The sequence below is a fragment of the Carassius gibelio genome, chromosome B3 (genome assembly GCF_023724105.1).
Source record: "Carassius gibelio isolate Cgi1373 ecotype wild population from Czech Republic chromosome B3, carGib1.2-hapl.c, whole genome shotgun sequence".
NCBI lineage: Eukaryota > Metazoa > Chordata > Actinopteri > Cypriniformes > Cyprinidae > Carassius > Carassius gibelio.
This window is the reverse complement of record NC_068398.1, coordinates 9838428-9863795: the sequence shown is the minus strand read 5'-3', so window position 1 is coordinate 9863795 and position 25368 is coordinate 9838428. Positions and strand designations below refer to the sequence as shown.

General features: G+C 37.9%; 1 protein-coding gene across 1 annotated transcript in view; it reads left to right on the top strand.

Moving 5' to 3' along the window:
• Positions 1-25368, top strand: part of LOC127953714 (adhesion G protein-coupled receptor L1-like) — a 161644-nt gene that overhangs the window by 120521 nt on the left and 15755 nt on the right. Inside the window, exons 5-22 of the mRNA XM_052552986.1 lie at positions 3798-4005; positions 4336-4600; positions 4777-5104; positions 5677-5979; positions 8180-8283; positions 9894-10079; positions 10453-10491; positions 11827-12007; positions 13289-13411; positions 14082-14287; positions 15662-15835; positions 16088-16297; positions 19146-19366; positions 20523-20589; positions 21202-21293; positions 21395-21563; positions 22665-22820; positions 22907-23003. Of these exons, the coding sequence (XP_052408946.1) occupies positions 3798-4005; positions 4336-4600; positions 4777-5104; positions 5677-5979; positions 8180-8283; positions 9894-10079; positions 10453-10491; positions 11827-12007; positions 13289-13411; positions 14082-14287; positions 15662-15835; positions 16088-16297; positions 19146-19366; positions 20523-20589; positions 21202-21293; positions 21395-21563; positions 22665-22820; positions 22907-23003 (3129 nt within the window). The remainder of the gene's footprint in view (positions 1-3797; positions 4006-4335; positions 4601-4776; positions 5105-5676; positions 5980-8179; positions 8284-9893; positions 10080-10452; positions 10492-11826; positions 12008-13288; positions 13412-14081; positions 14288-15661; positions 15836-16087; positions 16298-19145; positions 19367-20522; positions 20590-21201; positions 21294-21394; positions 21564-22664; positions 22821-22906; positions 23004-25368) is intronic.

Sequence of the window (25368 nt, the reverse complement as noted above, 5' to 3'; positions counted from 1 at the left end):
TTAATGGAGGTGGAGGTGCTAATTCATTTCTTACTCAGGGTTTAAAAACAGCAGGGAGTTGGTTTCAGTCCTGGGTAAGTGTGACTTACCAGGACATTGTTTTTGCAGTGAACACCTTGAGATATCAGGGTGAGAGTGGTTTAGTGACCTCAGCCTGGTGTAGATTGACAAGGATAATTGCACACTATATGTTGGCCATTTTTCCAATAGTTTGGTATACTGTGTTACAAAAATTCTTGGTTTAGAAAGGGAACAAGTTAGAGCCCAGTACACAGTAGGGAACTGAGCTGCAAGAGAGCACAGGTCAGGTTTAATGAATTCTCCCAGGTCACACTGTGTGTGTGGGAGTGTGTTTCTGTGGAATAAAAAGTCCCACACATATACTTGTTCCTATCTCGGGCCTCTGTAATTATCAAATTCACTATAATAAGTCCTTCTTTATATCCCTAATAGCATCAGGAAATTGGGAGCTCTAGACTACAAGGACTTTGAGAGACAGAGCCATAGTCTTTATTTTAAATTAGGGCAGCAGTTGCTTGAGCATTGACATCAAAGCAGCTGGTGTTGCCTTTGTGTGTGTTTGTGGGCATTTGCTTATATCGCCCTCCATGTACTTGATCAGACACTTGGATGGGTGTGTACGTGGGTCTGTTTGGGGAAAGCGTGTGCTCGTGTGTGTCTGGTGGTGTGTTGCCTTTGTCCCAATTTCTTTTGAAACTCAGGGTGCTTGTTCTTTGTTTTATGGGTCACCCATATAGAACAGGTCAATACCGTGTGTTGCTGTTCCCCTCAGGAAGGCACTGCCTCCCTGTTCTTATATGAGTCTATTAATATTCTTTAGTTCAGAGATGGTGTTTGTCATCGCATGATGGGAGATTTATTTATTCATCTTTGTCATTTGTTTTCAGTGACAAATGGTATAAGTAGTCTAAATAAGTATGTGAGAGGATTGTCTCTATACTTGTTGAGAAATTTGTCTGACTGAGTGTCTCATAACCAAACCTGTAGAGAAACGGTGGAATTTAGAATTGTTTTGTTGCTCTAAGCAAGCTGGTTAATGCTGATTAGTGCTAGTGTTAAAATAAGTATAGTCATTCTGTTTAACAGTAGAACTCTGCTTTAATGCTAGATGACCATAATGATCTTGATTGATCAAGTGGTTGAGTTTCTAAAACAAGCTATACACTTTTAAGGTGGTCAGTTTGTTTTGTGTAACATAAAAAATAATTGTCATTCTACAAAAACCAGCTTGACCAAAGATCGAAGCACATTTATAGTCTTGACCGATACAGTCTACAAGGGCTAGGGTTGCAAAGGGTTGGAAAATTGTGGGTAAATTTCCAGAAACTTTCCAAAAATCCCTGGAATATAAAAAAATCCTGGAAAGTTTCCAAAATTTCTGGAATATTTCCTAAATTTACTAGAAATTTTCCACCTTTTTCAAACTGTAACCATGTAAGCAGGTCTTCCAACTGGCAGACCATAGCCATACATTTTACCATTTGGTGAGACTCTTCAGACAACTTGACTTTTCTAGTGGATCCAACTGACCAAGACAGTAATTCTGGTCCAGTTAGTATGAACTCATTGTGGAAGTAGTAGCACACCAGCATCCTTTACTGAGATTAGCATACAAGAGATGTGCTGGTGAAGTAATACTGGTTTTTCTCTGTAGGGCATTTCTAGGAAGAGTTAGTTCTTATGTCTTCTATTTTATTATGAAGGAATTTTTACAGCTCCTTCAGGATGAAGACTGCACTTGATAGATACATAACTCATTTATCTTAACCTGAAGGGATTTCTATAGCTATCAACCAAATTATAACAATTATCTCTAATATGGTTTTCATAGATGTGTGTCTCTGTGTGCTTGTGCATAATTTACTAATTACAAAAAGCCTTTCAGTTTGGCTTCACCAATTTTTGACGTATATGTGTGTGTATGTAGCAACAGTATGTATTGATTGTTTGAGACACACATAGCCCCACTAGCTTATACCCCCATATACCACCCCCAACATCCCACCCGCACACCCGCCCTAGCCCCATCTCCCCTCCGAGATGTCCTCACCTTCCACACATGCTCTCAGCTTGTCCACTGTGACAGCATAGTGCTGATGACGTCTTCTTTCTCTTTCCATAGACATCTCCAGCTCCCTTTCCCCATACCCCCCAGCAGTAGATAGATTCTCTCAGGTCCCCATGCCCTCTCAGTCTGAGAGTGAGAAACTGCGTCAGCCAGCTAATTCACACCAATCCCAGGTGAATGACCTCCTTCAGAGAACAGAGACAGAGATCAGTGTGTGTATGAGTGTGTGCGTCTTGATCAAGTACTCCTAGCAGATAAAAGTTGAGCACTGCAGTTGTTTTCGTACATGACTGGCATCCTAACATTCATCTTTATTCAACATTAAACACAAAATCACATTTTGACATTACAGCAGTGCTTTGAGGTGAAACAAATACCAAATTTATATAGAGACCCTGCCTCAAATGGCACGCTGATTGTGTATACGTGTGTATACTTGAAGGAGGACAGTGGGTACCATTTGGGACATGGCCGTTGATGTAAGAAAACCCTGCTGGAAATTCAGTTCCATGCCAGCTTAAGGTGGTCAAGCTGGTTTGTTGCTGAAATAAAATGGTCTACCAGAGGGGTGCAAAACTCTGCAGAGTTTAGTTCCAAGCCTGTTCCAACACATGTAGTTTTCAAATAAGCCTGAAGGACTTGATTTGCTGGATAAGATGTTTAATTAAGGTTAAAGCCAAACTCTGCAGTTCTGTGGACCTCCAGGGACTAAGTTTTGCACCCCTGGTCTACTATGTGTAACTTGCTTGGCTAAGATAGTCTTCCGAGTTGAAACCAGCTCCATTAAGGTGATGGTGCTTTTGTTAAATCACTTTTTCCCAATTCTGGTACTAGTGTACCCCTAATACTGCATAATTTGTTATGTCTCTGTAGTCCAACACACCTAATTTAACTCCAAGACCTAGTGTAAGATAAATGTGACAAACAAAATGCATATATTGGGGATACTCCAGGACTAGGGTTGAGAAATGCTGTGCTGAAAATCTAGACCGGTTTCGACCAACTTGGTCCTGCTTGAACAACTTGAAATCAGTTAGCATTAAACCCTGGTTTCCCTGCTGGTTTGAGAAACATGGCAACCGGCTTTCTGCAATTCCAAAGTAGTCTACCAGCTCTGACCAATTTGACCAAGATGCTTGAACCAGGTACATCAGTTGGAAGTCCAGCTGACAAACAGTCTATGCCAGCTCAGTGCAGCAAATGACCATGAATGATCAGTCAATCTAGAAACAATGTAAAATCAGCTATCATCAGAAGCTGGTGATTTTCCTGCAGGGAACTTGAAGTGGGGCAGGGTTTAAAAAATGATTCCCAGCAATATATGAGCACCAGCAGCCAGGATTGTGTCATCTCCCCTCACCAGCCTCTAGTCCAGTGTGCAGATACTTGACTAATGAACATTAACACTCTTTCATTAGAAGAATGGTCATTTATCTCATGTCCTCTCTCCCATTTCTCTCTCACTCTCTCTTCCTCTTTCTTGCTGCCACATTTTCTTTCATGTTATCATCCCTTATGGCCTCCAACCAATTCCCCTTCTTTCTCTATCCTCCATATCTCCATTTGTCTTCTCATAAAATTTATCTTCTTTTTAATCCTATCACACCATCATTCTGTGCATTCTTGCTGTCCCCTCCTTGTTATTTCATCTCTCCCTCTCTTTCTCTCTCTTTCTCTTTCTTTCTCTCTCTTTATCCCACATATCCAGTCTTTGTATGTCCCGGGACTCTCTTAAGGGTGCAGGCAGCAAGTTTGCTGCAGGAGGTGGAGCATCAGTCGGGGGCATGGTGTAAGGATCCCCTCCAGTCTGGTGACCGTCTTTACGTCATGCCCTGGACTCCGTACCGCACAGACATGCTGTATGAGTATGCTTCATGGGAAGACTTCAAGCAGAATCGAGCCACAACCACTTACAAGTGAGTGAGGACCACAGCTTGGGTCTAGTACCAGTAACCAATCCCTGTGTACAATAAAGTAATAATTTTTCTTAGACTTTTTTTTACTAAACTTAGGTTTGGTAGCTTCTTTGTATATGCTTCTTGAGTTCTCAGGTAGGGTTCTTGAGTTTCTTCTTAAAGTTAAATAAAAGATTCTGCAGATTAGCATACTAATTCTGTGTATCACTTCTTGGCAGGTATATTAGAGTTGTCAAATCCTGATTTAGTTTCTGATCATAATGTTTCTTAAATGTAGCAGAAATTACATGTATAGCAAGTTATCTCAAGTAACACACTCTTCTCCCACAGGCTGCCAAATCGTGTGGATGGAACAGGTTTTGTCGTGTATGATGGTGCTGTTTTTTACAACAAGGAACGCACACGCAATATTGTGAAATATGACTTGCGCACACGTATAAAGAGTGGAGAAGCCATAGTCAATAATGCAAACTATCATGACACCTCACCATACCGCTGGGGGGGCAAATCTGATATTGACCTCGCAGTCGATGAAAATGGCTTATGGGTCATCTACGCTACAGAAGCCAACAATGGACGACTTGTGGTCAGCCAGGTCAGTGTCATTGAAAAGTGCAGTTTAAAGCTATTGTGTTTCAGTTGAGATTGTATTTTATTTTTGGTTACATTTTAAGGATCTCAGTTTTCCAGAACCGTGGCATAATCAAGTTATTTTGGTGTATCATATGAACACAACCAAAATCCGAACCCTCTACTCTCGATCTCTTTTAGGTTAACCCCTACACTCTGCGCTTCGAGGGAACCTGGGAGACGAGCTTTGATAAGCGACTGGCATCCAATGCTTTTATGGCGTGTGGTGTTCTATATGCTGTCCGCTCTGTTTATCAGGATGACGACAGTGAAGCAGGTGGAGATCTGGTGCTGTATGCGTACAACACCAACCGAGCACGGGAAGAGCCCGTCCACATCCCATTCCCCAACCCCTACCAGTACGTGTCCTCTGTGGATTACAACCCACGAGACAATCAACTTTATGTCTGGAATAACTACAATGTGCTGCGCTACCCCCTAGAGTTTAGCCCACCGGATCCCACCGCTGGTAAGTGACAGAGAAAGAGCCAGATCAGCGGGAGGTGGAGGGTAACAGACAGTTTGATCTGTTAAGTGTCAACGTTCTGTTAGTGTTCCCCTCTGTGTCTTCAATACATTGTCTTTATGGTTTAATTAGCAATGGTCATTAGTGTTTTGTCAGATCAGAAAAAGATTTCTAATCAATTATTCATTCTCATCTTCTTGCCATGAACATTATCTGTCTGTCTCTCTCTCTCTCTCTCTCTCTCTCTCTCTCTCTCTTTCTCCTCCTGTATTTTGCTCTATCCGGTTCTCAGGGGGACTGTGTGGACGTATAATCATGCATTAAAGACTAGCAAATGCTCCTGCTGCTTTATTTATCTTCTTACCAACTTTCTCGTATTCCTTTTGCAAGACACATCAAATGTTTAGGTTTTCCTTTCTTCTGTTTCGTCTTCTTTTTTCATCTTGGTCAAACATCCGCCGACATTCTCGCTGACTCTGTAGGTGCTCTGAATCTGCTTCTCTGCCTCTTATGCTCTTGTTGCCTCAGTTTACATTTTCTTTGCATTCCCGTGTGTCTTTCTCTCTTGCTCTCAGGTCCACTCGATCCCACTCAGATGAGCAGCAGCACCACCACTGCAGCTGGACCTGTCACTTCTAGCTCCATCCCCTCAACTATGCGACCTCTGCCCCCAACCGCTCACCCAATAGGGGCAATTAACAAGGCACCAGACCTGCGACCTATCACCGCCACTGTGCCAGTGACTCGCAGACCCCTGCGCGTCCCACCACAGGGTCCTGAGCTCCAAGTGTGCGAAGCCAGAGTAGCACGAGGGGTGCAGTGGCCTGCCACCCAGAGGGGGGAAACTGTAGACAGGCCGTGCCCTAAAGGATCACTAGGTGAGTGACGGTGATGGTGTGACTTAAAAAAAAATGAATATATATATATATATATATATATATATATATATATATATATATATATATATATATATATATATATATTATAGACAATTTAAAATAATGATTTTGACTTGAGATATTAAATAAAAAATGTCCCGTCTACTGATACCTGCACAGATATCTACCGGGGTGTAAACATTATAGCAAACTGTGTCAGTGCTGCTTGACATTTTAGTGTGTTGTGCACTTGATTACAACATGATGTACTGGCAGAGGGAATCACAACTTTACAGGAAGGAAGGGTGCGTGATGTTTATGACATAAAGGTCACACAATGTTTGTTGAGACAGCTTTTCATAGCATTGTTTGTTGTGTCTACCTGTGTTGTGTATGTCACTGGGTTCATGTACACATTTATGTGTATACACCCATTTCTTTGTGTGGAGAGCTTGCTTCCTTTTCCTCCTCATCTCTATATTCTCTCCAGCTGGCAGGTCCTCTTGGGAGTCATAGATAAAAGGCAGTCCTTTGCAAATGAAGGAGTGATCTTCAAACTCAGCATGGGTTAGCCCTGCAAAACTGCCGAATTAAAAAATGAGCCACTAGACAGTCTACGAACGACAACACCCCCCTCCCCCCATTTCTCCATACAACCGCCTCATCAAATGCCTCTTTCTTGTCGTGGGAGAAAAGCAATTCCTCCCTCTCTTAGCATCTCTCTCTCCCAGCCACTGACAAAACGTTGTCTTTCTTCTGTCACCTTTTTCTGTCACTGAAATGACAGACAAGTTAAATTAGCAGCGGCTTTAATTGGTGAATCCTGGCAGATCCTTCAAAGCCAATCTATTGTGGATGAAGGAGTGGAGAGGAGAGAAAAGCAGACAGCAGCTGAGAGAGAGAGAGTCTCCGTGTGGCTCTGATCTCGCTGGAGCTGTTGTAGTGCTGCTTCACTCCTCTATAGCTTTTCCTCTCTCTCTGTCACTCTTTTTCCCTCTCTTCTTTGGAGCTGTTTGTGTTGTGGTTTCTGAAAAGGCCTGCCGTTTGTTTGTTCCCAGCATGCTGTCCTCTCTATGAACTCGGGCTAACTAAACAGCCCAACATAACTGAAAATGAGGAGTGGCAGAAGGTGTCTTCCTCGAGGTGTTTTCTCAGCATTCAGGGGTGCTGGTGGGGTGGCTGTGCCTGGTGTGTGATCTTACACAAGCATGTGCAAGTGTGTGCTATGGCGTTCATGTGTCAGCAAACTCATTTCCACTGATAAAAAGTTTTTTTTTTTTTCGTGAAAGGTTTCAAAGTTCTGAGCAGCCCTGTTCTTTCTATCTTAATCTATATCACCCTAGAATTGAGAATAAATGTAGTCAGTTGTTTTTTGGTATATTTGCTAAGAATTATTTTTTTGTGTACTTGTGTTTATACTTGTATTTCAGGATTTAGTTTTTTTCTAATGTAGTATGGTAGACCGTATATCCATAGAAAATCTAAATCAGAAAAAAAAAAGAAAATGGAACATACTGTTCTGCAGTATTTTATGTATTAATAGACACTATTTAATATTGATATCCATTTAAAAAATATATATATATATATATATATATATATATATATATATATATATATATATATATATATATATATATATATATATATATATATATATATATATATATACACACACACACACACAAACACACATATTTTTTATATACACATGAGTTTATTTGCAAAAACAGATAAATGGTAAATGTTCAAAAATCATGTTTTTTACATTGTATTTTTTGTATTTTGTTTTATTTTAATAAATAATTAATTAATTTGTGCTTCTTCAAAGTCGCCTCACTCCGTCTTGATTACAGCATTAGTTATTCTCAACAACCTCAAGATGCATCCTGTGATGGTTATTAAAGAGTATTGAAGTTCGCAAGTAGTCTGGACATTTGTTGGCTGTATTTCCTCCACAAAAAAAAAGTAAAAAAAATAAAGAAATATATGTAGTATGTAAACCCAATGATAAGAGTTCCCTTGCATGAGTGGATTTTGTGTGTGTGTGTGTGTGTGTGTGCTGACTGTTAGTTATATATATATAAACACACACACACACACACACACACACACACACACACAAACACACACACAAAAGACTTTAAAACCCCAGGTCACTTTCTGTCTGTCCATCCTAATATCTCTTCTTCTGTTTCAGGCATTGCATCCTTTCAGTGCCTGTCTTCTCCTGTGCTGTGGAATCCTCGCGGCCCTGATCTAAGTAACTGCACCTCGCCGTGGGTCAACCAGGTGGCCCAGAAGGTGAGGCCACTAAAAAGTTGCTTTTTACTTACTCTGACCCCCTGTTCCCTGTCCTGCTCTGTCTGCTATCTCAGCTATTATCATTCCGGCCTCAGCTCACATTACCGCACGCAGGTCATTCTTTTGACATGATTTGGAACAAAATCTCTCTATTCTCTCTATTTCTAAGAGAGAGTTTAAAAGCATCTCAGGTTAAAGTCACACTGAACATACACATCAAGGACTGTTTGTTCTGATTTCCACATGTTTTACAAAACTTTTTTGTTTAACAAAGCAGTTTTTAGGCATCATATCACATTTTTCCACTGTCGTTAAACTTTTGACAGAAAAAGAGTTCAAATTATTATTTTAGTCTCCCTCTCTTTGATCCTTCAGAACAAGTGGACTTTAAGACTTTTATATAAACTTTGTTTTTGCTAATGAGATTAGTTCCATGTTCTGTCTGATGCCTAATATAGTTTGTGCATCCCTTTATTCCAGTAACAAATCAGTAACAGTGACAGATTCACAGCACAGTCCAACTCAGACTGAAATGATCAGAGACTTGTTAAAAATAATTTCCAGCCCCTCTTTCCTAACAACCTTGGAAAGAATATTCAGGATTATGCAGAGTAATTTTATTATTATCTTTATCTCTAAAAAAAAAAAAAACTGTCTGTCATCGTGTCACTGGTTAGCCTCTGGTCTGCCTGTGTGTTCATGTGTTTTGGAGGATGCGTTTGCTTTGGAAAGTGATTATGCAGGGAGGGTGAGATCTTGTGCTCTTAAAGCTAGGTTGCTGTCGTTAGCCTCTCCAAAATCGCTTATCCTACATTTAAGTTGTGATGATTGACATTGAGAGACCAACACAGCAACATTTTGACTTCTCGGACTACAAACATTGTTGGAAATAGTTGAACCCTGTTGTTGGGGCTGTTGTCGACCGAAGTAATGTTGGCAATCACAGATGTAGAGTATTATCATCCTGAACTTATTAGCAGACCATGTTTTGTTTATTATTAACACATGCAGATTTAATATACACGTGGCTGTCACTATTGTAAATTACTGAACTCTTTCTTTATAGAACACAATTAGGACTCAGAAGAGAAATGTCAGCTGTAAAAGTCCTTAGAAAAATAAATGGTCTTCTTCAAAGGTTAACAAATCAAAAGACTCACATTAAATTAAAATGTTAGTTACAGAGTTGCCATTAATGTGTTTTTCTTGTGTTACATACTATTCTAACAGCATTGTTTCTGAACCACAAAGAGTGGTTACATCATAGCATACTTTGATGTACCTTTGAGTTCCTTAAACACAATGGACTGTTTTTTTTTTCTTTTCTTTTCTTTTTTTCTCAAAACATTAAGTGACTTATTTGCTTCAGGGCAATTACAAGCTATGTGTCTGCTTTCAAATCAAGTGAGTAATTTTATCACGTTTCACGCTTTCTTTTTTCCCTTTTTTTTTTTTTGTAATAGCTTGATTTAGAGAGTCATTAAAGATTTGCTGTCTTTTGTCTGTGCGTCTAGCAGCATAAACCCAGAAACCCCAGCTCACACCCCCACAGCGCACAGCAGGGGATTGAGCTTTAGAGACCAGACTGTGTGTGTGTATTCACTGTGTAGATAAAAAGCGGAGAGAATGCTGCAAACATCGCTGCTGAGCTGGTGAACCACACGCAGGGCCGCATTCACGCCGGTGATGTCAGTTCCTCTGTCAGACTCATCGAGCAGCTATTGGATATATTAGATGCACAGCTGCAAGCACTCAGACCCGGGAATAAGGAATCGGCAGCCAGGAACTACAATAAGGTGACACATGCATGCACACACACACACACACACACACACACACACTCACACACATTTGCCCTTTAAACAAACCCTTCTTGTTTTGTTTTTTCTGCCACATCAGTGTGCACAGGAATACTCTCTAAACTCACAGCCTTGACATGAATCACATAAATCCAGATTCTGCATATCCCTTTTTTTTCTGACCGGTTGTAATTCTGGCTTACTTTATATTCTTGTTTATTTGTTAGTAGCTAATTTTATTGGCAAATGTTACAAATTGATGTGGGGGGGGGGGGGGTGCATTTGATATTGACTTTAAAATCAGTTTGAATGGGCAAGACTCTTCTTCATGTATGTGTTTATCTGAAAGTAGTCCCATTGTGTCTTGCAGTGGCAGAAGAGAGAGAGGACCTGCCGGGCTTATGTTCAGGTATTGTGCACTGTTATCTGTATGAGCTCAAAGACACACTTCACCTCTCGTACTGTATCTCTTCTCATCCTCCGTGTCACTGTGCACACCTACCTGTGTTTGATTCCTATCCCGCAATCGACTGGGAGAATTTTATACAAAACATTATAGGAAGCCTGTACATGAAATGCATTATAAAGATATTAAAATACAGTCAGAATTTCCTTCAGTTTTCTTTAAGAGGCTGTACATTTTAAAGTTTGGGGTCGTTATATTTTTTAAAGAAAATTTAAACTTTAATTCAGCAAGGATGCATACATTTGATCAAATATGTAGCTAAATATTTCTATTTCAAATAAATGCTGTTCTTTCAAACTTGCTATTTATCAAAGAACCCTGAAGAAAATGTCACTATTAGTTTGGGGACCAATTCTCATTATTAACTAACTATCACTTTTGCCCCAATAAACTTCCAGTTGGCTGCTTATTAATAATAAGGTAGTTGTTAATTAAGGGGTAGGATTAAGGAATCTAAAATATGATCATTATGGGATCTAGAATAAGGCGTGAATATGTGCTTTATAAGTACTAATAAATAATTAATATGCTAGTAATATGCATGCTAATAAGCAACTAGTCAATAGTGAGAATTGGTCCCTAAACTAAAGTGTTACCTAATTAATAATAATAAACGTTTCTTAACTGCTAAATCATAATCATAAACTTTGCCATCAAGGGAATAAAAAATGTTTTAATATATATATATATATATATATATATATATATATATATATATATATATATATATATATATATATATATATATATATATATATATATATATTAAAATAAATAAAAATGTATTATTTTATGATGTCTTTTAACATAGTAGCATGAAGTATTATATTATATTATAATATATTGGTGGTTACTTTTAGTGAAAATAATGAATGCATTACAGTATAGCATTATGACTGCATTCATAATGCATAACATATGCAGGCATCATAGAAAGTGCCTTCCATAATTTTTAATGCATATGGCTACCTCAGATGAATTTTAACTGCAGCTGGTTTGTTGTGTGTGTGTGTGTGTGTGTGTGTGTGTGTGTGAGAGAGAGAGAGAGAGAGAGAGAGAGAGAGAGAGAGAAAGAGAGACTTCTAGCAATCTTGCCCAAGGCTTTCTTTTAGCGCTGTTGTCATTTATAATGGCCTATAAGATCTTGCTCCTTAGTAGAAAAACATTTCAAACGTTACGTAAAATTCACAGATGTGACATTCCCAGAGAGTCATATTTTCTGATCTTTGATGTCTAATGTAATTATGATGAAGTGTTTGTTTGTGCATGTGTGCGCAGGCGGTTGTGCAGACTGTGGATAATCTTTTGCGGGCCGAAGTTTTAGAGTCGTGGCAGGACATGAATAGCACGGAGCAGGCACACACCGCCACCATGCTATTGGACGTCATGGAGAAAGGAGCCTTCCTGTTGGCCAATAACATGTACAATAATCACTTTTCAGACCACGCTGCCAATGTAGGTGAGTTTGTGTTGACAAGAAACTAACTTGCTTTGTGTTCCTAGTAAAAATTAAGGTTTTTCACACTGATGCCATAGAAGATCTATTTAGGGTTCTCCACAGAACCACAGAGGGAAGTGTTCTTAAGAGAACCATCTTTTGTCCAATGAAAAGGTTTCATGGATGTTAAAGGTTGTTTATGGAACCATACACTCTAAAAATGCTAGGTTAAAAACAACTCAAGTTGGGCTAAATATGGACAAACCCAGCGACTGGGTTTTGACCAAGCGGTTGGGTTAAATGTTTGACCAACCTGCTGGGTAGTTTTATTTAACTCAACTATTGTTTAAAAATGACTTTATGCCTGGCTTAAAATGAATCCAAAATAGGTTGGAAATTAAAAGTCAGACACTTTATTACTAGAAGCATAACTAATAATCAAAAGGTGAAAATTTATTATATATTATAAGTATTTAATAAATGTTTAGTATTTTATTATTTATTGAGCTTATCAATAAATGTTCATTTATTAAATATATTAAAACATATTAGTAATCCAACCTATTTGGGGTAAATTTTAAGCAAGAAATACAGTCATTTTTATACAAAGACAACTACCCAGCCGGTAAAAACAACCCAATCACTGGGTTTGTTCATATATAAACTTTGCTTAATTGTTATTTTTGATTTTACTTTATTTCTGTATTCAGCGTAACTTTGTTCGAAACTTGAATGTTTTTGAAATAAATCTCTTGATTAACACATCTTGATAAGTCTTGTAATGATTAAAAATATAGTAAATATTGTGAAATGTTATAACAATTTCCAATAGCTGTTTCGTATTTGAATATATTTTAAAGAGTAATCCGTTCCTGTGATGAAAAATTTTCAGTGTTTAAAACTGTGCTGCTGGCTATTTTTTGGAAACTGATACATTTTCAGAGGGAGTCTTTGATGAACTCAAAGTTCAAAAGGACAGCTTTTATTTGAAATATAACTATTTTTTTAACATTATACATGTCTTTGTTGTCACTTTTGATCAGTCTGATCAATTTGTGTCCTTGCTGAATAAAATTATTAATTTCTATCAAAAAAAAAGTATTACTGACTTTTTAATACTAGATTATAGTGTACAGAATACAAAATGTATGAAGTTTATAGTGCCCAGTAAAAATAGCCCATTGTAGCTTTTGACTACTACTTCAAAATGAGTAACTTTTATGGTAAGCTTTTGGGACTAAATTTTTTAGCTTTGTCATTATTGTTCAAACTCTCAAAGTGTGTGTTTTTGTGTGTCTTCAGATCTAGAGGTGCGTGTGTTGAACACAGAGACAGAGTCCCAGGATCTGTCGTTCCCTCAGAACGGTCCCAGTGACAGCAGCATCCAGCTTTCGGCCTCCACCTTCAAACAGTACAGCCGCAACGGTCAGTCACCGCTCGCTCTCTCTCTTCTCGATGTGTGACTCGCCCCCGTGCAGTTTCACTGAAGCTTAGCCAAATTTCCACTTCAGTTTACCCGGTTATTGGTTGATAATAATAAACCTAATCAGATTAACAAAAGCGCTGAGACCATTTCTTCCCTGATGGTTTCTTAACGGCGCTCTTAATCGAACAGCCCGAGAGGCGACTAGATTACTATCATTTTCAGGCTGACAGAGCAATCTCAGCACTTTTTTCTTTTCTCCCCCTTCTCTCCTTCTGGTCCCCTCCATCTCTTAGCCATTTCTTACCCCTCCATCAGCTCTCCTCTCGCCATTCCCGCGTTTAGCCTTTTTTTGAAGCCGCGTCGTCGTTCGCTGCTTCTCATCGGGGACAGGCTGGGCGGGGGAAGTGAGATTAGTATGATTGAAACAAACGCACATGAAATATTCATACGGAAGAAATGGAGTGAGTGAGTGCTGAAGGGATGAATGTTCCATTGCCCTCCATATTAAAATTCCTTCATCCCCCGATCACTCACCCACTCCCAGCGCAAATCATTTTAACCTTCACTCAAGTCACTCTACCGCTGCCTTTTTCCTCTTAGTTGTTATTCATATCCTTCCGCCACTCAGTAACTCTCTCCTTCTTTCTTGTGCTGTGTTTCTCTGTACAGGCCAGGTAAAAGTGGTCTTTGTGCTTTATAAGAACCTGGGTTCGTTCCTGTCCACTGAAAACGCCACAGTGAAGATGGAAATGGAGGCGGGGCCTGGTGGGCGGGGCCTGGCAGTGAATTCACACGTCATCGCAGCGTCGATCAATAAAGAGTCCAGTCGTGTGTTTCTGACTGAGCCGGTGGTGTTCACACTTAGACATTTACAGGTACATAAAACCCTCACAGGCACACACACATTTCTGTGTTAATGATCTTTTTTTTTTCACATTTATGATTATTTTAATATGCCTCACTTCACCTAAAATCATCTTTCGTCAGAACTCAGTACTTCATGCAGACTACTGTTCAATATTGTAAAAGCATTTACATTTTTACAATTCAAATAAATGTTGTTATTTTGAAGTATGCATTCATCCAAGAAAACTGTTTTCAACATACAAAGCGTTTCAGATGAATCTGAAGGATCATGTGAGACTGAAGACTGGTGCTGAAAAATCAGCTTTGCCTCGAAGGAATAAATAACATTTAAATGTATATTCAATTATTAAACTTATTTTAAATTGTAATAATGTTTCACAATGTTATTTCATGTATGTATATGTCTCAAATAAATGCAGCCTTTCTTCCACAAACCTTAAAAAAGTCTTACAAGACTGAAACTTTTAATATATAAATATATACATGATCGTCAAGCATTAAACAGCATATAAATCTAAACTTCATAATGTTGCCAAAAGACATGTTGATCCAGTATGAAAGCTATTCCATTTTTTTAACAGATCTAGACATAGTCTTTTACAAAAGCAGAATTTATTTGGTTTCAAAAAGTTGCTTTTTTCATGAAACTTTACATTTCATATTCAAGTGTTATTAAAAAAGCTTGAATAAAACGTTTTGTTGATGTTGTTATTGTTGTTGCAGAGGCTCGGTTTGTTCAAATATTCATAAAATAAAATATTGTGGGGGAGATTAAACATCTGTGAAAATTATTCTAAAAAATGCACGCAGTTGGTTGACAACTTAAAAAAAAAAAAAAACACACTGACGAGGAAAGATTTAAGTGGCTAGCAACACGACAAAAAGGCTCTTCATTTTATACATGTGTTTTGCAAATTACCGTTATTTTGTCAACACTGCAAGCAGAATATCTAGTTTGAGACCATCATCCTGTAATGTCAATACATTCATCAGCGTGACTGCTACAGTACACGTGTCTACATATTTAGAATGAATATTTGCTCTGACAGATCTGCACACGTTTGTGAGCAAATGGAAGCAGCAGGAAATTGCATGTGCCCCTTAAACCTGAACTCTTCTAGACATGTTGAACAGACGAATCCAAACAGAAAACAGTTTGTCACTTCTGTAACATGTCACACTACTCAAGAATCAATGAGAGATTTATTGTTTATAATTCACTCTAATTGTGCTGCCTTTGCAGTGCAGAAAATGCTATTTCAGACAATACAGTGAAAATCAATTTGTAAGTGCTGGATGGTCCCTGTACATGACTCCTAAACATAAAACATTATGAGTGAAAGCCAATCTTTTCAGGTCTCTCTGTTGGTTCCTCTTTGCAGCTGGAGAATCATTTCAGCCCAAACTGTTCATTCTGGAACTACTCCGAGCGGTCGATGACGGGCCAGTGGTCATCTCAGGGCTGCAGGCTGATGGAAACCAACAGCACACACACAACTTGTTCTTGTAGCCATCTAACCAACTTCGCCGTGCTAATGGTACACCATGAACCTGATGTAAGACAGATTCCTTCTTTACATTCATAACCTGCTTGTAAACAATCTGAATATAGCTCTCATGCACATAAACACCTTTTTTGTTTGCTCACAGTCTGTAAGACAAACACACATATCTGTACACATAAGAGCAACATACACAAACAAACAGCAATTTCAGCTTGACATTTACTGGATTTTCATAAGTCACTCTCCCTTAGGCAGCCTATCTGTTTAGACCATTTCCCTTATCCATCTCTCGGTCTCTCTCAGTATCCAGGCAGGATGCACGAGTTGATCCTCTTTGTGATCACATGGGTGGGTATCGTCATTTCGCTGGTGTGTCTCGCCATCTGTATCTCCACCTTCTGCTTCCTGCGAGGCCTGCAGACCGACCGTAACACCATCCACAAAAACCTGTGCATCAACCTCTTCATCGCCGAGCTCCTCTTCCTCATCGGCATCGACAAGACGCAGTACCACGTGAGTGGATTCGGGATCTGTATTAAGGGCAGAATGCACTGGGAATGAATTTCACCCGCTGATTGTAGTGTTTACGTGCACCCACTGATAGAACATGCTGTCTGCATTGTTTTAGCATCCGATTAACTGAAGGAATTAAATGCAAACTGCATTAAGTGCAGTTCATTTGCATTCATTTGCATGCCACAGTTCTGATGAGTGCTTGTTCTGAGTGCTCGGTTGTGGAGGATGCAGCAGACTACCACAATCTGACGTACTTTACTGAGGTTTCACTCCCAGTTTTCTTACTCTCTGATTTAAATGAATACTTTCATTCAGCAAGGATCTATTCAAATAACCAAAAGGGACATTAAAGAATGTCAATTTAAGACTGAAAATCCTGAAAACGCAACACAGCTGTTTTTAACATTGCTAGTAATAATAAACATAAAAAAATCTTAATGACTCCAAACTAAGTGAATGGTAATGTATATAAAACAATACATTTCAGAAACACAAACATTCCCCTTGTAGCATGTTATTCACAAGATGGAACATTTTCGGAGCTAGTGAAAACACTTTCACTCTGACTTTCAAAAAAAATTGCCTCCAGGCAGCATTATGCAACTCTGCCGTATTATATGTTGATTATGCATTTACTGTGCATTTAACCAGCTGTTCCTCTATCTGTTGATTCTATGGGGTGTTGTTTTCACTTTGAAGCTAGCAACATTAATTAGATGAGTTTTAAGGTTATTGTTTTAAAAGCTACAATTGTTGATTGTCAGCCGTTCCGAAAATCCCAGCAATAGGCCGTTTCGCACTGTGAGATCTCTGTTGTCATTAGTATCAGACTGTATGACAGTAAAAACAAGGAGATTCATTTTCAGTGCTTCTGTTGGTTTTTGATTTGACGGTCATAGGGGAAGCCACACTGCAGGACTATGCCTCAAAATTTCATTGACAGAACCTCACTGAAGGTTGTTGATAGTTGATAGTAATGGTCATTAATCGGTTGTCTGCAAATATGTTAAACTAGCAATGTAAGACTACAGATATTGGCTTATAGTGTTTATTTTTTATTTTTTATTTTTTTTCTGTACTCCTGCTTTAACTGGAGTGTCATGTCTTGTCAGGGATGGGGTCATCTTTTTTGTTTTGGTGGGCCAATTAAAACAGTACCCAGTGCGTTGAACAGAGTTTTACACTGACCCCTGAAAGCATATCTGTTGACAGTTGATGTTGATGAGGTTTGTTTTAGTCAGCCAACCAAAAATGAAAACCGCACTGAAACAACACTTCTGAGGAGAAGAACAACCAATTAAAATATTGAATACTGAAATCATACCCTAAATGATCAGCTCTGCTATGTTTTCTGATTCAAGAGTATCTGAATGCAGAATCAATTTATCATACAGTACAGCGATCTTCAGAAATGAAAATTAGCATGGGCACATTTTAAAATGATTAGGATATTGTGACTTATTAGTTTCATGATCATAAAAATTGTGATGCCTTTCACATCAGTCTATTGACATTGAAAGTTCCCTGTTGAAAGCAGTGGTGTCATCTGATTGGCTCTTCCAGAGATCAGGCTGCATTAATATGATGGTTATCAAAATCATTTCACAAGGTGCCATAGTTGATACAATGAGCTATTTTTCAGAAGAAGAATTCGTAGATAGATTATGTTTGCATGTGTTTTTTTTTTTTCAGTAGATATAGTTTTTTATGAGGCGCTTAAAAAGTAAATGATAAATCCATGAGCAGATCTGTATCTTCTGCTTTGCAGGGGCGTAGAAACAATATGTAAAGTGTGGGGGCTGCATTATGAATTTCATCAGCCTGTCTTTGCAAGTATGATTGCCAAGTTGCTGTGGATACATTTATACAAGATAGGATTTGAAAGCTTAAAAACCAAACTTTCCAGAAAAGTCAGTCACTCTAAAATATACACAAGTCATAAAAAATGCATTATTAAATCAAAAACTTAGTTGCAACAACTACAAATATAAAAATATATTATTATTTTTATTTTTATTTTTTTATCGAAGACTACTTCAATTCTGTTGTTCGCTTCTTCTCTATTAAGAATTTTACTTCAGCCCACAAACTGTGCAAGCACAACTTGAGTCATGCATATTAATAATGTTATGTGACGTTCGCACTAAGTGATTTGCTGAAAGGTGGATGTTTTTAGGTGAGTGCACTTGCAATAGTGGCATCGCTGTTTGCCTCCTGCGTATTCTTTCAACCAGTCGATTGGCAGATGCTTCTGCTGGGAGTCCTTTTATGTGCCGGCTACATTTTCTTTTTCTTCACACTGCAGCCCAGCAAAATAAATCACTTTTAAATGTGATTACCATCTGAAAATAGAGAGGGGATGCATTTATTATGTTTTTTAAAGTGTTGGAGGACAGAGTTTTATGCTAAAAGTCACTTAAAACAGCATGTAATTCACATCAGAGGGTCTTAGAAATAAGTGCTTCTGGACTAAAATAAAGTGAAATGTGGATCAGACTTAATGGGATAGTCACCCCAAAAATGACTGAACACGAAAGATGATATTTTTAAGAATTGGTTTGGTTCCCATTGACTTCCATTGTATTCTTTGTGCAAAACGTAGAAGTCAGTGGTCATCAAACCTGTTTTCGCTACTCACATTCTTCCAAATATCTTCTTCTTTGTTCCACAGAAGAATGAAAGTCACACAGGTTTAAAAAAATAAAAATAAAAAAAACACGAAGGGGAGTAAATTATCATTTTAGGATGGACTGTTCTTTTTATGTTCATAGTTACTATGCACTATACTTTGTCATATATCTTTTACTCACTAACCCCCTTTTCCCTCTTTTTTGTCCAAATACAGATTGCATGCCCCATTTTTGCGGGCCTGCTGCATTTCTTCTTCCTGGCTGCATTCTCCTGGATGTGTCTGGAGGGAATCCAGCTGTATCTGATGATGGTGGAAGTCTTTGAGAGTGAATATTCCCGAAAGAAATACTACTACCTGTGCGGCTATTGTTTTCCCGCCCTGGTGGTGGGCATCTCGGCAGCCATTGACTATCGCAGCTACGGGACTAAGAAAGCGTACGTGTGAAGCAGTCTATTCGCACTCGGCCGTACAAGGGCCATTGGTTTTTGAGCAGGGGACGCGACCCCCTCTTTAAACCATTTGTTTCATTTAAATGGATTCCAGCAAAATGGCTCTCTGGGAGTTGAAATTCCATATAGTGCAGTATCATCTTTCCCTAGGAAACATACACTGGTATTATGTAGTTTGGAGTTCAGTTGGATGATTGGCTGCTGACATGTGATCCTAGCCTAACCAAGGTCATCATGTGAATTATAAATGAAGTCAGTTAAAGATGTTGCAAGCACCTTTTTTTTTGGAATAGCATGCATATATCTGACAGATCCTGTCCTGATAATTCACTTTACAAGAACACGTCAATGCTGAATCACACATTATTTTTAACTTTACATCAGAAAATAATCTTATGTAGGGTTTTCACGGTCATTGAAACCTTGGAAATAATAGGGAGTATATAAGCTACTAAATAAGATCTTAAAAAGCTCTGCAAATATGCTCAAAGTAATATTGATGGCAATTTTTATTTATTTATTTTAAAATCTTGTCTATTCGCAAAATATGTTTAAAAAGTTATTTAAGTCCATCATTCAAAAGTGTGGGAGCCCTAATTTTACCTATTTTTGTTTGCTAATATTGGGTTGGCTGTCATTACTTTGAGGGGGCGGGTTTTGTTTAGAAGGCGTGGTCTAATTTATTGCCTGGCGGAAGTTAAAAAAAAATGCTTACAGTACCTTTAACTGAGCTGATTACTGCTTGTGTGAGTGTGTGTCGCTCTACGTGTTAGTGTGCACGCGGGTGTGTGGGTCTGTGTTTATGTGTGTGCGACTGTGGAAAAATAGCACAGCTGCAGACTTTTGAATGTTGACTACAGTGCAGAAAATGAGACGCTGACTCAGTGCACTAATGATTAAAAACTGAGCTTAACCTTCAACTAGACTTTTATTGCTCTTTTATTAGCTTGTTTTTATGCCAAAAAAATGCATCGGCATCTTGATAGCAATAATATTTTAAGATGTCTTGCAATTATTTAAGCATTCGATGATCAATAATGTGCTACTTCATAAAATATGATTTTGCCTGTAATAAAGTGATAATTCTTTAAACAGTGAAAATGTTACTGATGAAGTTATCGTGTGTGTGTTTTGTGTGTAGGTGCTGGTTGAGGGTGGATAACTACTTCATCTGGAGTTTTATCGGCCCTGTGTCCTTCATTATCATGGTATTGTTCTCTCCAAACACTCTCTGCTTTGCTCAGAGTTTGTTCCCCTTTTTTCTCTCTCTGAAAAGTGCTGCGCTAGTCATATCAAACAAAGCACTTTTGTTCACCTATGGATCTGTTGCTGCTGACGACTATGTTTTGGCTGTAATATGCTTTATATGAGTGTGGAGCTTAGATTAGGTTTAGATATGGGAACTTGCTGACATTTTCGTAATTACAATATATTTTACTAATGTGTTAGCCCTGTTTTTGTTTTTATTAGTTTTTGAGAAAAACCTTTTTTTCTTACTTGCACTGGATCTCTTATCCAACACAAACTGAGTGAATTTCTGTGTAAATGTTGTATCACCATCCTCATGTAAATTGTTGCATTTAATTTCAGCTATTTAAGATAGAACGATTTCACGAACAATTTACACTGAAATTCTGCTTGTGCTTTATGAATGAGGCTCATTGTTAGAAAGGAAGTCGTGGTTTAAATGGTCTTTCCAGTGTAGACATTTTCTAAAGGGCTGGTCCTTTTTATAATAGGCTTTAATTTGTGTCACAATGACTTGGAAGTTTTGGCCTTTAAATTACATTTTTCTTTTTGGTGTTACCTTTGACCTTTAGTTGAACCTGGTGTTCCTCATGATAACACTTCACAAGATGGTCCGTAACTCATCCGCCCTCAAACCTGACTCCAGCCGCCTGGACAACATCAAGTGAGAGTCTTCCACTGCAAAAATTCACATTATTGTCACATTATATATGAACTTTTTGTTGTATGTGTATACATTGTGAATGTATGCATGTTCTCCCTCAGGTCCTGGGCTCTGGGGGCTATTGCACTGCTCTTCCTCTTGGGTCTGACCTGGGCCTTCGGCCTCCTCTTCATCAATGAGAACACCGTCATCATGGCGTATCTTTTCACCACTTTTAATGCCTTCCAGGGCATGTTCATCTTCATCTTCCACTGTGCTCTGCAGAAAAAGGTCAGTGCCATTAATGTTTCATACCCAGATACTACTTTGGGGACACATTGGCTGCAAAATTTCCTCAGAAGTTATCTAAATATGGAAAAAGACAAAAATGGTGGTGTCATCACCGGTTAAAACAAGTTAAAATGCTCTTTTAGGAATACCTTTGGGTTAGGATTTAGCTGTGATATTATTAGTTTTATAATTAGCTTTATTTTGAGGTGAAGGATGTAATTTCTGCAGGACTATTGAATACTGCATACAAAAGAAAAATACTATTATTTATTTATTTATTTTTACATTTAATATACCTATTGTTAGGCATAAATAAATTGTTACTGTAAAATAAACAGTTATTTTGTGTCACATACCAACATTAGTAGCTTAAGTAAGGAAATTACACTCCTTGTAAAAAAAAAGTGTACTTAATTATATTAAATGCCCAACTGTATTGTACTTAAAAGTGTTCTTTAAAAAAAAATTACTTGCAGATAATATAATAAAGTACAAGGCCACTTAAGTTTACTTTAAGAAAGACACTTTCATGACTAGAATACTTTTAAAAATGCCACATTTCTAATAATTTCAATTGAAATGTTTTGCATGTACACTTATTTTGATGTGTTGACTAACATACTAAAGCATGTATAAAGTACTTGAATATTTATGTTTTAAATGTACTTAAAATTGCATTAAATATTTAAAATTGCAACTTTATCATTATAAATGTGTAATTAAAAATGCATGACATATGAGTTACAACAGAAATTACATTAAAGCATATTTTAAATTATAAATGCTTGTCAGTACTGATACTGTACAGCAGTACATTTTAACCATGTTTCAAAGACAATAATAGTAATTTTGAAGTTGCATAGTGTATTTAAGACATTGTTAAAAGGGTCAAAAAGTACTTTAAAGTTCAGCTAATTGTGTTTAATATTAATTTAAACTGTAATACATTTATATTGTATTGCCGTTAGAATGCAGTTAAGTGTTTTTTTGTTTTTTATTATTGTTTCATTTAGATGATTTAATTTATAGTTTGATTAGCCTTATTACCTACATTAACTGAACATGTGTAGTGTGCTTAAGTGTAAATGCTATGTGTTTAAGGTGCATAAGGAGTACAGCAAGTGCCTGCGTCATTCGTACTGCTGCAGTCGCACCTCCACTACAAGCTCTCATGGATCGCTGAAGAATTCTGCCCTTCGTACCAACAATCGCTACTACACTGGCAGCCAGGCACGTCATGCAGCGGTACACAGACAGGTGACACTCATGCACACTGACAGCATCGCTATTTATAGACTGCTGTTGTATTCCATATACCAATTCACCCCACTCACCTGTTTCAGAGTCGAATTCGTCGTATGTGGAACGACACGGTGCGAAAGCAGACAGAGTCGTCCTTCATGGCTGGGGACATCAACAGCACTCCCACTCTCAACCGTGGTGAGACCCTCCTTCTGCCTTAAAATATCCCAACATGCACCAGAGTCCATTTTCACCTATGTGTACAGTATGTGTATAAAATGGCATTTTTTTTTCAACTGAAGTCCCGTTTCAGAAATCAAGTCCACTCAGTGGCCATATTTTCAGCTATTTCAGGCTGCAATACTATCAAGTCCTATCTACTTGAAATGCTGAATTCTCAAAAACTGCTGGTTCAATTCACATTTAAACATTTTAGCATTAGCAGTAAAAGCTGAAAATATGAACTGTCTCATCAATGTCGTTTCTTGCATTCAAATAGCTTTAAAAAGCACAGTTCGGTCCAGCCAATTCACATGTGAAATGTCAAGGACAATGACTGTCTCTTTGGGAAACAAAGCTTCTGTGACTTTACCGATCGGCGAATGGCGCTTATATTTATAAGGCACAACTAATTTCACCATATTGCTTGTTGCACTTTCTCCCATTCATATTAATATGTGTGAACCATCTTGTTATGTATACAGTCTTTGGGTTCTCTTATAGTATTAGTAATGTTTTTCTGTGCAGCAGATGTAGTTTTTTATTACTTCTCTCAGAATTAAATGGGCTATATGTTATTCTTTTCACATGTGAAATGAGAAACAGTGCTCAAAACAGACTGCAGGTTTTGATGTTGTGATCAATTTTATATTTTTCTGCCTATATTTTTTCATTAACAGCTTCTTTTCAAAGCCTACATTACATTAAGACATATTCACTAATAATCAATGCTGAAATGCATCACCCAGACTTCTTAAGTGTTTAGTTACTGCTCTTCCTTATTTTATTTTTTTCACTGATTTTCCCATGTTTAAATTAGTTTAATTAAAATCTTTACTTCCTCATTACATGAAAATGTTTGTTTAGACCAGTGCAGTAGTATTGCATGTACTATTATAACATAAATTAATATTTAAAAAATGTTCTAAATTAGTTGATATATATATATATATATATATATATATATATATATATATATATATATATATATATATATATATATATTTTTTTTTTTTTTTTCAGTTTAAGTTATGGTCACTTAATTACTTAAACTTATACTTATTATATTTCAGTTAAGTGCCAAGGCAACCTTTTTTTGAGTTTTGTTCATTTCAGTTACACAAAATAATTGTTGTTTTAGTTTGTCACTAAAAACAACTTGGTTTTTGCAGATTTCATTTTTTTAAATGCATTTTTACTTCAGAAAAAGGCATGTGTTCATAGTACACTGAACTTTCGAACAGATATTTGGTTCTTCATGATCTGACCTTTTTTTAAATGTCCAGCACATGGACTGTAAGGGGACACTAAGTGATAGTTAATAGAGAGGCAGGCTGTTTCCATCAGCGGATCTGAAGTGTGGCGTCACCACCGTTCTGATCATCCCTGGGATCAATGTTTGTGGGAGGAGAGGGGGGCGACGACAGAGAAGCTACAGCTAAATCAACCGCCACTCTTTATGCTAATTCTATCCATTTTGTTTTTAATGAAGTGATTAGCCACCGAATGAACGGGGGGTAATTACTCTAATTGAGGAGAATGACAGTAGCGTCCTCACTGCAGTGTGCCGATTGTTGCTTTCCGGGGACTTTAATCAAGGCAAGAGAACGAAAGTACGAGACAGAAAGGCAGATCTAAACCATATAGCGGCAAAAAAAAAAAAAGAGAAGAATAGATTCCGGAGAGGGGAAACGGCAGGGTTTTTTGCCGCGGGAGGAAAGTTTTTGGATGTTACAAGAGTGAATGGCAGTCAGAAGTAGAGATGGAGGGTAATGAAAGGGCGCGTGTATGTGCACACCGCTGTTTTTATCAGATTCATCTCCTATCGCTCTCATTTCCCACTTCACCGCCGTTTGAAGTCTTTTCTGTGCTTCCAAGAGCCGCTGTCGTACCTCCACCTCCCTCCCGCTGGCCTAGATTCCCCTCACATTTTACACATGACATTCCAGTGAGATATTTACAGGAATTAAAGGAATATTCAAAGGTTCAATACAAGTGAAGCTCTATTGATAGTATTTGTAGTTTAATGTTTATTAAAACAGAACATAGTTTTGACTTTGTCCTGAAGCGTTTAGCAGAATAAATCTGAAGACAATCGAAATGTTCTCCAATTTCTCAACGTTAGGCAATCCGAGATGTAGATATGTTTGTTGTTGTTGTTTTTCCTCATCATAACAGATTTGGAGAAATTTACCAGTGGATCCTCTGCAGTGAATGGGTGCCGTCAGAGTCCAAAACTGAAGTAATCGCAATAATCCACAAGTAATCCTCATGACTCCAGTCCATCAATTGCATGTTTGTAATAAATGAATTCCCCATTAAAACATTTTTGACTTCAAACTAT